This window comes from Petaurus breviceps, unplaced genomic scaffold (genome assembly GCF_028583685.1).
Source record: "Petaurus breviceps papuanus isolate PSGF00001 unplaced genomic scaffold, PetGlider_PUasm1.0 180, whole genome shotgun sequence".
In the NCBI taxonomy this organism is placed as follows: domain Eukaryota; kingdom Metazoa; phylum Chordata; class Mammalia; order Diprotodontia; family Petauridae; genus Petaurus; species Petaurus breviceps.
In genome coordinates this window covers 4,134,911-4,147,570 of record NW_027185782.1, presented here as the reverse complement: position 1 = coordinate 4,147,570, position 12,660 = coordinate 4,134,911, and the positions used below count along the sequence as shown (strand labels likewise).

Sequence of the window (12,660 nt, the reverse complement as noted above, 5' to 3'; positions counted from 1 at the left end):
GCTTGGAAGGAATTAAACAACCCCCTATACCACAGTACGGAGTAAACTGAAGGCACTTATACAAAACTTACATCTGACCAGTACTATTTGAGAAGTCATTCTGACAAAGACTTCCTGGTTGTTCCAAGAACAAGACACTCCATCTCTCTGTTCCTGGCAGTCTCTGGCTGTCCGCTGTGCTTGGGAACACCCCAAGCTACTGACTACTGGCCTCCCTGGCTTCAAGTCCCAACTAAAATCCCATCTAGGGAAGCCTTTCCCAATCTCTCTTAAATTCCAGTGGCCTCCTCTGCTAACCATTTCCTGTATATCCTGTATACAGGTGGCTTTGTATGTATTTGTTTGAATGTTGTCATACCCTTTAAGATTACAAACTCCTTGAGGGGCAGGGACTATCTTTTGCCTCTTTTTGTATCCTCAGTGCTTAGCACAGTACCTGGTACAAACTTGGACTTAATTATTTGTTGATTAGAAGGAATTTTGGAGACCACCCAGGTGAAGATGAAGCCCAGACATTAAGTAACTTGCCCAAGGTCTCACAGCAAATGAACGACAGAAGCAGGTCTAAGGGACTCCAATGTTCCTTCTACTATATTTTGTTACCTTCCCTATCAGGTCCTGCCCCACAATGCATCGGGAAGTGCTTTCATTACATACAGAATCCTGTGCTGACAGAAATGTGGAACTGCCTTCAAACAGCATTTCTTACACTATTCTACTCATCCATCAAGGCCTAATTCAAAGTCTTCCTTGACTGCTTTAACTCTAATTTCTTTTTTTTCTCTGGTCACCTAGAGTACTTGAATGTTAAACCCTATAAAATGAATGACAAAACGTCTCTTATTTCTGTATTTGATTGCATGCTGCCATGGGGTGGGGGAGAAAATATGGAACTCAAGGGATTGTAGAACTGAATTTTGTAAACTAAAAGTAAATAAATAAATTTTTAAAAAATAAATAATAAAACAGCTTTTATTATTCAGTTTCACCTATGTTCCCTAACTAGATCACAAGATCTACCGAAATAGAGGAAGTATGGCACAGTGGAAAGAATGAGGCCTGAGAACCTTGGTTCTAGTCCTTGTTCCAACACTAATTTGATTTGGGCCTCCTCAGTTCCCCCATCTGTAAACTAAGGAGCTGGGACTAAACATCTATACAGGGGTTCTCAAACTTTTTCTGTCAAACTCCTTGGGCATCTGGGGAAGCCTGTGGACCCCTCTTAGAACAGTTTTTAAATAAATGAAGGAAATACTAAGTTTCAGTTAGAGGCTGGTGAGAAATCTATTCATGGACTCCTTGGGGATCTGCGGATCCAGCTTAAGCCCTCTCAGAGGTCATTCCAGCACTGGCATTCCTTAGTCTGAAATTTCTTCTAGCACTGACATTGTGTCTTTTTTTTTTTTAAGCAATCGGGGTTAAGTAACTTGCTTAAGGTTACACGGCCAGTTATTTCTGGGTGTGGTGCTGAGTATCTGAGCCCGGATTTGATCCAGGTCATTCCGACACTGGAGCCGATGCTCTTACTCACTGAGCCACCTGGCCTCCCCTAAGCAATTGGGGTTAAGTAACTTGCTCAAGGTTACACGGCCAGGTGTTTCTGGGTGGGTGCTAAGTGTCTGAGCCCGGGATTAGATCTCCAGGTCTTCTCAACACTGGAGCCGGTGCTCTTACTCGCTGTGCTACCTGGCCGCCCCTGACATTGTGTCTTAACGGTCCTTCCTGCTCTGCCTTTTCACATGGCCCTCATAGTTCAGACTGGCAAAGGACTGAGAATAAAAAGACTTCAGCCAAACGGTGGTGATGGGGCAGATGTGGCCATCTGGGAAGGTAAGCCGCTACCTAGGGGCAGGGGAGTGTCTGCAGCTGACCAAAACTCTGACACATGCTGGGGATAGGGAACACATGGAATCTTTAATCCAAAATTGATTTTATTCAGCTGAAAGTAGTTCTGAAGAAACTTTGCTATTAGGCTTAGGTACAAAGGAAGATTTCAAAAAGGGAGAAGCACAGGGCAAAGAAGATAGACCCTTATGTACCACCCTCTGAACAAAAGAGTCTGGAGAACAGCAACTGAGGGGTGGCCCGTCAGGGGAGGCTCCAAGAAGTCTGTCTGCCCGGCTGTCTCTGGCCTCTCTCAGAGACCATGATTTTGGGGGCAGGAGCACCCTACCGCCGGTAGCGGTAGCGCTTAAAGTGGAACCACAGCTGGAAGATGCCGTTGGCAAACTGACAGCGGAAGCCGTGCCGATGCGAATACTCCCATTCGCGGTTGACAATCTTGAAGGCAATGTCCTCATAGGGAGGCCCTGCGTGGAAGCGCAGAATAGCAAAGTCCTTGTTGTCCTGGCACGCCTCCAGGAAGTACTCGGGTGTGGAACGCTTGTCTATCAGGTCTGGGTAGAAGATGTTAAACTTGTAGCCTTGCACAATCTTTGGTGGGGGGTTATCAAAGTCATAGTGGGTCTGGTTGTATTTGTTCCACTCAAAGCCTGTGTGCACACGGTTGAAGAAGCGAGGCTTGCGGGGCCGGTATTTGTCTGCCCACAGATAGGCCTTGCCCGTCAGGGGCATTTCCACACTGAACTGGGCCTCGTCTGCCCCCATGCCCTCCTTGGCCCGACGGAAGAAGATATCCTCTGCGCTCTCACTTGCATCTCCTGTGTCAGACAGAGGGAAGGCAAGGGATTACAGGGCCTGCTCAAAGCCTGCACATATGCTTTAAAACTGGGAAATGGAAAGCTTGGTTTTGTCTCTCTGTCCCCACACCTCTCATCTAATCACTAGGACACCCCTAACTATTTACACTCCTTTCTATTGGCAATATATGTGTCTTTGACTAATCAACAAACCTCCCAAGCCTCTACTAAATTTTTCATAAAATCCTAATTTATTCCTGACTCCCTGTGTGGTCTGAAGGGTCCTGACTAGTGCCACTGTCCAAGGAATGTACATGCCAATGCTCCAAGTTCCAGTCTCACTATAACATACTGTCAGCTGGCACAGAACTCTAGTCATGGCTGAGTGGTTTCAGTCCTATCTGACTCTCTGTGACCCCCCTGGGAGGTTTCTTGGCAAAGATACTGGTGCTGTTTGCCATTTCCTCCTCTAGCTCATTTTACAGATAAGGAAACTGAGGCAAACAGGGTGAAGTGACTTGCTCAGGGTCACAGAGATAGTGAGATCTGAACTCAGGAAGATGAGTCTTTCCAACTCCAGCACTGGGCCCTCTATCCACTGTGGCCCCTAGCAGCCCACAAAGCACCAGAGTAATGCTTAATAAGAAACTGCCTAACACAACTGAGAGGAGAGGAGAGAGGGAGATAGCACAGGAAAGGAGAGGATCCCACCAAGTTCAGAAGGAAGTCATGGAATGAAAATTGTGGGACGTGCTGCTAGAAGCTCCCACTGGATTTATCATTCACCAATCTCATGGGCAGCTCTGGGAGTGGCTGTTATATAGGGGAAGGAGGCCAGGACTGGGAGAAATGCTCGGGCTCTAAATTCTAAAACTCAATAGCTGTTTGGCCATTTCTTCTGGAAAATGAGGCGTAAGCAAGCAACAGGCTGGGTTAGCACACGCGTCACATACCTGTGACCTGCAGCTGCTGCCGAGAAAGCAGCAGGCGCTGAAGATCCTCTTCTGACTCCACCACATGCGCATCGAAAGGCAGCTCATGGGTGGTGAGTAACTTGGGGCTGTATTTGCCAGCATCATAGTCATCCAAGCTCTGCTGGATCAAGTCTTCCTCCATCAGCACAGCTTCCCCCTCCCCCTCGGCCTCAGCTTCCCCCTCCCCCTCCCCCTCGGCCTCGGCCCTGGCCTCTCCTTCAGCTTCTGGCTCCTCAGAGGCACCTGAGGTGGAAGGCCCCACTTGGGCCTGATCTCGTTCTTCAGGCTCTGACCTGTAGACAGGAGGAGGTAAGTGAGCATTTAAGGTTCACCACCCTTTGACCGGCAGAGAACTTTAAGGAACCGAGCTCTTTCTCATAGACAGCCTGGTGACTGCAACACAGCACCCGTCATCCAGGCCTCAAGCTGTGGGAGAGGATACTACAGAGCAGTCTGGGAAAGATTGTGGTTACTCTCCCTGGCCCAGGTGAAAGCTCCAAACTACCCCCATCTTTCCTGAGTGACCCACTGGACTGTCACTTGGGGATTTCTCTGACCTCTGGAGTCTAGTTCTCTTCTTGGACTGGTCCCCCTCTCAGGGGAATAAATCCCATGTGGTCACTTCCTGTGGGAAGAAGTGGGGGCACCTGGGATTAAGGCTCAGACTCTTCTCCTAGATGATGATCAGTGTGACCACCAGATGGGATCTCTACCCTTTTCAGGATTCCAAAGTCAAGAAGAGTCTTAGATGGAGATGGCTCAAGACCATGACAGCAGAGGTCAGGGGTGGGACAGAGAAGAAACACAGAATAAACAGATTCTGACGATCTTGTGACCCTTCCTCTGCAGCCTAAGTCATGGGTGGTTGGTTGGATAAGCGGGGGGAAAGGAGGAATGAGGCATTTATGTAGCCCACCTTGTCCTATAGAAGACAAACCCTGGTGTCTTGGGGAATATGTACCTTTCGCTAGGAGACGATGGCTCTTTCTTGAGGATGGGGAACAGGGGTTCACTCTCAACGCCTTGCTCCTGTTTCAGCTTGTATAATTTCTGCCGGAGTACATCCTGATGACGCTCACGAAGCCTGAAACATAGGAGTAGGACAGAGGGTTATTCCTCTGCATGAGCTATGGTGGACTTTTCTTCTGTTCAAATGCTGTCCTGAGGAACTTTACACCCTCTGTGGAGACTGAAAACAGTCCAGGACCTATGTACAGGTAAAAAGAAAACTCAAGGCAGTCGGTCAAGAAGGCCACTGAAAGCATAATTAGCTCAGGATGGAACAGGAAGCCCTTACTCAAGGCTCCTACTATGTGGAGCAAAGTAGATTCCAATGCTAATTCAGTATCTAGTGCTGGATACTGGGGGCTGACACCATTTCAATGAGCATGGTCCCTGGTGGGGGATGAGACACAAAGGCAGTGATATGTGTAGTTATCATATAGTCCAGTTCAGTGCATCAGAGAGGTAGGTCTGAAGAAATGGACCAGACAAGCTCGGGAGGCACCTTCACTGTGTCCTGGATACATATCCTGGGAAGACAGCCAACATCTTTATCATTCCTGTCAGGTGACAGGATGGGGGCCAGGCATGACTTCCCTCTTTGAGTATTTAAAGGCCATCTCGTGGAAGAGGATTTGGACTCATTCTGTTTGGCTTGAGAGGCCAGAATTAGAAACAATGGGTGGAAACTGCAGAGAGATTTCAGCACAATGTAAGGAAAATATTCCTAGCAATTAGAGCCCAAACAAGGGAGGTCAGGTCAGGTCAGGTCACTTCAGGAGGCAGGGGGCTTTTGCTCCCTGGAGGTTTTCAGGCAAAGCCTTGCTGCTGTTCTCACTCAGATGCTAGATGGCCAGAGAGGAGATGCTAGGAGCTGCGCTTTGCAGGGCAGGCAAGAGATCAGTAAGAGAAGAAGAGAACACTCCAGGTGTGGGTGGGCAGGTTGGGGGCAGCAAAGGCTCTCTCTAGAGCCCAATCTGACTGGAACATCAAATGTCTTGGGAGGGGAATAGTATGATATAAGGAATGGAAACCTGGCATAGTGGCACCAAATGGTGGGGGGGCTTCAGGCAGCATGGTATAGAGTGGAAAAGGCAAAGGTGCAGGTGTGAATGCTGTTTCAACTACCTTCTACCTCTGTAGCCGTGGGCAAATCACTTCTCCTTTCCAGACTCAGTTTCCTCATGTATAAAATGAGGAAGTTAGCCTAGATTACCTCTCAGGTTCCTTTGAGCTCTAAACCTATGATCCTACTGACCAGTGGTTTGGATTAAGCCAATGGAGACATTATATTCCATCTCTGTAGTTCCAGCATGCTTTTCAAAGGATTTCAAAGCACTTTCACGCAGGGCTGACTTTAATTATCTTGGTATCTCTTAGGGGAAACTAAGAGGTGCTACCTCTACTTGACTGAAGTGGGGCGAAGCAAGGTCTGGAGAGCTTTTTCAGTGTTTTGCCCAAAGTCACAGAAGAATTTACCACGCTGTCCTCAGAGCCCTGCCCTGTATTCTGGCCCTCCCCCATTCCACCCCACCCCCTCACCTGGCTCTGGCCATATGTGCCTTGAGTTGCTGCAGTAGGCTCTCCCAGTAGCCAATATCCAGGTTGGGCCCCCCTGCCCGGATCTTGCCCTCGATGCCCTGGAATATCACCTGGAGCTGATTGTAGGTCTTCCCTTTGAATACCGACTGTACGTCAGAACTAACAGAGGCATTTACCCCTTCTCGACGCTCTCCTGTTGGGAGATTAGAAGAGAAACCTCTCAGTAGATGAACTTAGCTGCTTATCTACCCCACTAGTGTCACCATGGGATTCTTCTCTCCAAGTATACAATTTTTCCCTTGCTCTCCTTAGATACCCCACTTGTCCTCTATCAGTGCCAGCCTCCTCAGTCCTATAAACATAGAAAGCTCTAGCTTATCGTTGTTCATTCTTTTTCATGACCTAAAATCTGTCCTTCACAATCCCTATGAGTCACCTGACTGGAATGCACATTCTATCCATCTCTAAACTGGCAAACACCCTTTCCTAATGGAGATTCTTTCTTTTCTGGGTTTTTCTGACTCTGCACTCTTTTTTTCTACTGAGGCCATTCCTTTTCAGTCTTTGTTGTCTTGGGACCTCTTCTCTCTATACTATGATTCTTGGTGATCTCATGAGCTCCCATGAGTTAAAATACCATTTCTATTCAAATAGCTCTATATATCCAGCCCCAGTGTCTTTTCTGAGTTTCAGTCCCACAATACCAGTGGCCTATTGGACATTTTAAACTGAATATCATGTAGACACCTAGAATTCAAATACCTGACATGACTCAGTGTTCTCTTGCTTCCTTTCCGTCCCACCCCTTCCTATTTCTACCAAGGGTACCACCATTTCTCAGTAACCTAGGAATCAACTTTGTTTCCTTACTTTCCTTCAAGCCCTAAATCCACTCAGTTTCCAAGTTTTACTGAGTCTATCCCCCTAACATACAGGCACCATCTGATTCAGGCCCATATCACTCATAACCTGGGTTGTTGCACATGCCCCAATCAGTCTCTCCTCCCCAGTCTATCCTCTTCACAGATGATAACTATTCCTAAAGCACAGGTCTGACCACGCCACTATCCAGATTTAAAAAAAAAAAGCTCCATTAGTTTCTTACTGCCTCCAAGATAACATACAACCTCTTCTACACAACCAGGTTCCAGTGAACATTTCTGAATTTATTACAAAAGATGACTGCTCTTCAAAGAGTCTTGCAGCTCCTCACTCACGACTCCCACCTTTTGGCGCTGGGTCTCTGCACAGGCCACCCCCTCATGTCTCTCCTCACCTCTCACTCGAAGAATCCCCATCTTCAAAGCCCGGTTCCAGCCCCACCTCCTCCAGAAGGGCCTCTTCAGATTTACTAGCTGCTAGTGTCTCCTCCTGTCAAAGCTATCCAGCATTAACTCCTCAAACCATATCTCAACTACATAAAGAGATGGTCACACTTTTGATCTTGTCATTGCCCCAAAATGTTCTGCTTCCATGTTTATGAACTCTCAAATTCCCTTCCCTAATCACTACAGTTGTCACGATTCCACCACCCCCTTTGTCTTGCAACCCCTCTACTCTCCAAACTCACTATGACCTCCAATCTCCTGCCAGGGGTGGGGAACCTGCAGCCTAGAGGCTCTCTGGGTCCTTAAGTGTAGCCCTTTGGTTGAATCCAAATTTCACAAAGCAAATCTCCTTAATAAAAGGATTTGTTCCGTAAACTTGAATTCAGTCAAAAGGCCTCACCCCAAGGACCTAGAGGGCCACATGTGGCCTCAAGGCTGAAGGTTCCCCATCCTTATAACTGACCCCTTCATTCTTTCTCAGGCCGTCACCCCTGCACAGACCTACATTCTCCTCCCTTCTGCAACCCCAAACCTGTTTTTGCCCTTACCATGATTTCCAATCCTCTTACCTCAATTTTTTCCTAGGCCATTACCTGAACTGGCTACACCCTTATCTTTTCTCATCTCAGCCTCATCATTCAACCAAATATGCTCTCTCCAAATTTACTAACAATCTCTTAACTGCCAAATCTATTGGCCTTTTCTCAATTTTAATCCTTCCTGATCTTCCCACAGATTCTTTCAATCACCCTCTTCTCCCTGATATCCCCTTCTTTCTAGGTTGATATTACTCTGTCCTGGTTTCCCTCCTACCTAGGTGACTGTTCCTTCCTAGGGCTTTCATTCAGGTCATGCCTGCTTACTGTGAATGTCCCACTCCTGAGAGTATCACTGCTCCCAGTCACCTACGTCCCCACCCTAGGCAACCTTCTCAACTCCTCCCTCACCTCCCACATCCAATCCATTGCCAGGGTCTTCTGATTTTTACCTTTGTACTATCTCTTGTAGCTGTTCCCTTCTCTCCTCTGACACTAACATCTCCACAGTGCAAGGTCTCATCACTTCATGTCTGGACTACTGTAACAGTTTACTAGTTGGTCTCCTGGACACAAATCTCTCTCCCTTCCAGTTCAATCTCCACGGAGCTGCCAAAGTGATTCTTCCTAAAGCACAGGTCTGACCCCCCCTCCCCCTTACTCAACAAACTCCAGTGGTTCCTCATCACCTCCAAAATCAAATAAAAAATTTTCTCTTTGGCATTCCAAACCCTCCAAAATCTGGCCCCCTCACACATTTCCAGCATTCTCATACCTTCCTCCCCACCTACGTGGCGTGTGACACTGGCTTCCTTGCTGCTCCTTGCATCTCAGCTCTCAGCATTTCCCCTGGCTGTCCCCCATGCCTGGAAGGCTTCTCCCTTCTCCTGCCAGTCTCCTGGCTTCCTTCAATTCCCAGCTACCATCCCACCTTCTACAGGAAGCTTCTCCTGATCCCCCTTAATCCTAGTGCCTTCCCTCTGCTGATCACCTGCACTCTGCCTAGACACAGCTTGTTCGTACACAGCTGCTGCACGCCCTCTGTGAGCTTCTTGAGAGCAAGTAGCAGAATGCCTAGCTCTCTACATAGTAGGTGCTTGGTAAGTGTTTACTGACTATCTACCTGACTTTGCATGTGTTTTGAATTAATTTGTGTAAAAGCTGTCTCCCCTGATAGAACATATGTGCCTTAAGGGATTGTTTCATTTTTGTCTTTGAATCCCTAGAGGCTAATATAGCACCTGGCACACAGTCGATGCTCAATAAATGCTTGGTGTGCACAGTACTTGACCTCACCCTCTTATGGGCTCATACAGTGCCGACTACCATCTGTATCATTCATTTGGACACATTATTATTTGTATTTAGTAGATTAGTCAAGGTACATCTACTGTACCTATAGCAGACATTCTGTGGAACTGAAGATTCAGAGTTGGAAGAAACCTTAGAAATCAACTCGTCCAGCCCTCTTTTCACAGATGTGGAAACTGAGGGTCAGCAGGGCTAAGCGACTTTCCCAAAGCCCCACAGGCAGCATGTGGCAGGGGCAGAATGAGAACACAGGGCCCCAGTCTCCAAACTCACTGCTCACTGAACTTGAAGGGAAGAGACTCAAGTTCTAAGCCATCTGACCTCTCTGGGACTCGGTGTCCTCATCTGCAAAAAGAAAGGACTGGACTCAGTCTGTAAGAATGCTTTCAGTTCTCACAAGTCCATCAGTATAGACTGTGACTCCTCCATAGGAGAGACTGTCTCCTGCCTCTTCTTCTATCCCTGGCACTTAGTACAGCGCCTGGCACATAGTAGGTGCTTAATAAATGTTTACTGAATGAACTGAATGACTTTCCAGGAAGTGAATTCAGGATAAGACCTGTCCTTGAGGCTCCCCCCAGTGGCTGTAAGAGAAATTGCATAAATATGGGACCAATGCCACTTTGCGCAATTTTTTCTGCTTAAAAATGTCAAGATATAGAAAGAACCTTAAAGATAATATAGTGTGACCACTCTGTTTTCATATTTGGAAGGGGGTACTTTCCCAAAATCATATCATAAGCCTGGCAGTCCTGGGACTGAAGCTGGGAAACCCCTCTCCCTACCACCATGCCAATGATCAGACCAAACATCAGGTCAGGTCCTCTGCTTATGTGGGTCCAACAGTTACCTGGCCCCTTTCCAGATGCCTCAAGCTTTCGGAGTTTGGAGATCTCATCCTCTGTAATGATGGTCATATCTCTCCAGAAATCTACATTCTTGCCCTGTTCCAATTCCATGTACACCTAGAATTGGAAAAGCAGAGAAACCCTGAGGAGCTGCCACATTACCCAGGAGGGGGCTCACTCTGTCTAATCTTGGAAGAGTAAAAGGAAGCAGGGCAGGCAGGAAAAACCTTCCTGGAAGGAGATATTCAGTTGGGTTTTGAAAGTTGGGGAAGTTTAGAAAAGATGATAAGAGGAAGTTTCCTAGGTTCATAGGACTGAGAACTAGAATGACCTTCAGGGATGATCTAGTTTGATCCTGCTACAGATAAGGAAACTGAGGCCTAGAGACATTAAGTGACTTGCCAGTCTTTCAGAATCAAGACTTGGGCCCTATGTCTTAAGTCTCTAAATAGTGGGAGCAAAGGTGCAAAGAGACCATCCACCTGACTGTCCGTCCGTCCATCCATCCGTCCGTCCGTCCGTCCATCCATTCATCCCTCCATGCACAAGTCCGCCATTTATTAAAGGTTCATATATGCACATGGTGTAGCGCTAGGTTGCAGGTAGGAGCTATGAAATTAGTATGTCTCTGTCCTTGCTGTGATGGAGCTTATAATCCAGCAAATAGGGCATGATTCAAATAAGTATTAAGTGGTAACTACAATGCAAAACAGAAGAGAAGAGATGGGAGACCAAAGCTGCTTCAATGCTATTTTTCAGCTTAAAAATGTCACTTCTCAATGAGGACAATGATCTGGGGAGGCAGCACCTGAAGGGCAGAAGTCAGGCAGAAACCAGAGTAAGGAGAGGGAGGGTGAGACATGCTGAATCTAGGGAATAATGTGAGGAAAACGGTGGAGGTAATGGACAAGGGGCAGAGAAAATGGCAGAGAGGGTGGGATTGCAAGCAGGAGTGAAGGAAAGCTGGGTGAACCAGGGACTTTTCCCCATCTGATGCTTTGTTTTGGGCAAAGACTGGTCCCTGCCTAGAGGGGGAGGGGCTGCTTGGCAGTGAGGGTGGCTACCTGTATGTCCTCCAGAAGGTCTTCCATGTCTGACACTGTGAGGCCATTGAGGAAGGTGTAGGGCTCGTGCATCTCCACAGCCAGGTCATCATCCTCTGCACTGATGTACTTGGCTAGGAGGTCGATGGGCTTGGCCCGTCCATCCCTTATTCGGATTTTGGAACTGCAAAGAGTAATGGAATGAAGTTAGCTTTTCAGTGGTTATAGCCTAGGAACTACAGAGCGTGGTGTCTAGTTATGGTCTGAGCTCCCAGAGCCCAACTATGGCCATGGTAAGAGAGCCTGCGAGATGGACGGATGTAGAAAGAAACGTGGCCCAATGATCAAAGCCCAGGCCGATCCTTTCTAGTTGGGTGGTCAGCTTTGCTGTGCTGCAGCTCTCTGATCTACCAAATGTCGTAATGACTGCACCAGCTAACTCAGTGAATACTGTGAGCAAAGCACTCTGTTAACCTTAAAGCACTGTAGCAATGTTCTGTTCAGCTTGGTGTGTGGTCACAGCCATAATTTTCACAGGGTTCACACACTGGCGGTGAGCTGTGGTCAGAGGCTACACAAGCTGGTCAGTGCTTGGGGCCAAAGCTCATGGGGGTGGATAAGTATTAGGCTATGTGCTCCTCCTTCCCTGATCTCAGGAACTTACAAATTAATGAGAGCTTAACAATATTCAACTGTGGAAGAAGGACTTTTCCCCAATGCAAAAATAGCATGGGGAAGGGTAGGGAAGAGAAGGGCCCCAAAATTCAGCTGTCTTTGGGTTCTTGAGCCTTTTTCCAAACAGGCAAGAAAGTGTCCCTCAGCTCTGTAATTCTGGACAAGTGAGCCCTCAAAGCACTTTGCTTGAGTTTTCCTTTAATCCCTATTAGGCTTGTATTCTTTTTTTTTTTTAAAGCAATCAGGGTTAAGTAACTTGCTCAAGTTACACGGCCAGGTGTTTCTGGGTGGGTGCTAAGTGTCTGAGCCCAGATTCAATCCCCAGGTCATCCCGACACTGGAGCCAGTGCTCTTACTCTCTGTGCTACCTGGCCGCCCCTAGGCTTGTATTCTTGATGGGTCTGGTGGTGGTCCTCTTGTCCTCACTACCAGTATGCCCAAAGTGGCCTTGGATTACTTGGATATCCTTGGTTCCCCTCATTCTGGTGAGGACAAAACCCCTCCTCTTTCCCTTAATTACTCAATAATGTTTGATTTTTGATGTGACAACTCCAGGAAGATGAAGATTGGCCCGGCCCAGTCAGAGGGGCTGACACAGAATTTCTCAGACATTTCTCCCTTCCCCCCAGACAGCTCCTTGATGTCACAAGCAGACACAGACCCACCGGAGCTTGGCTTGCTGAAGGTGGAAGTTGTCTTCCTGCTCCTCCCACGTTTTGAAGTGCTCGGCCTCCTTCTCCCTCTGCAGCATCTCCAGCTCCT

At 47.5% G+C, this 12,660-nt stretch overlaps 1 protein-coding gene across 1 annotated transcript in view; it reads right to left on the bottom strand.

Moving 5' to 3' along the window:
* Positions 1 to 1,913: 1,913 nt before the first annotated feature.
* Positions 1,914 to 12,660, bottom strand: part of CACTIN (cactin, spliceosome C complex subunit) — a 20,926-nt gene continuing 10,179 nt past the window's right edge. The window contains exons 5-11 of the mRNA XM_069086868.1: positions 12,564 to 12,628; positions 11,245 to 11,407; positions 10,183 to 10,297; positions 6,158 to 6,350; positions 4,575 to 4,697; positions 3,593 to 3,906; positions 1,914 to 2,660 (exon numbers count right to left, since the gene is read on the bottom strand). Coding sequence (XP_068942969.1) covers positions 2,170 to 2,660; positions 3,593 to 3,906; positions 4,575 to 4,697; positions 6,158 to 6,350; positions 10,183 to 10,297; positions 11,245 to 11,407; positions 12,564 to 12,628 — 1,464 coding nt within the window. The 3' untranslated portion in view covers positions 1,914 to 2,169. The remainder of the gene's footprint in view (positions 2,661 to 3,592; positions 3,907 to 4,574; positions 4,698 to 6,157; positions 6,351 to 10,182; positions 10,298 to 11,244; positions 11,408 to 12,563; positions 12,629 to 12,660) is intronic.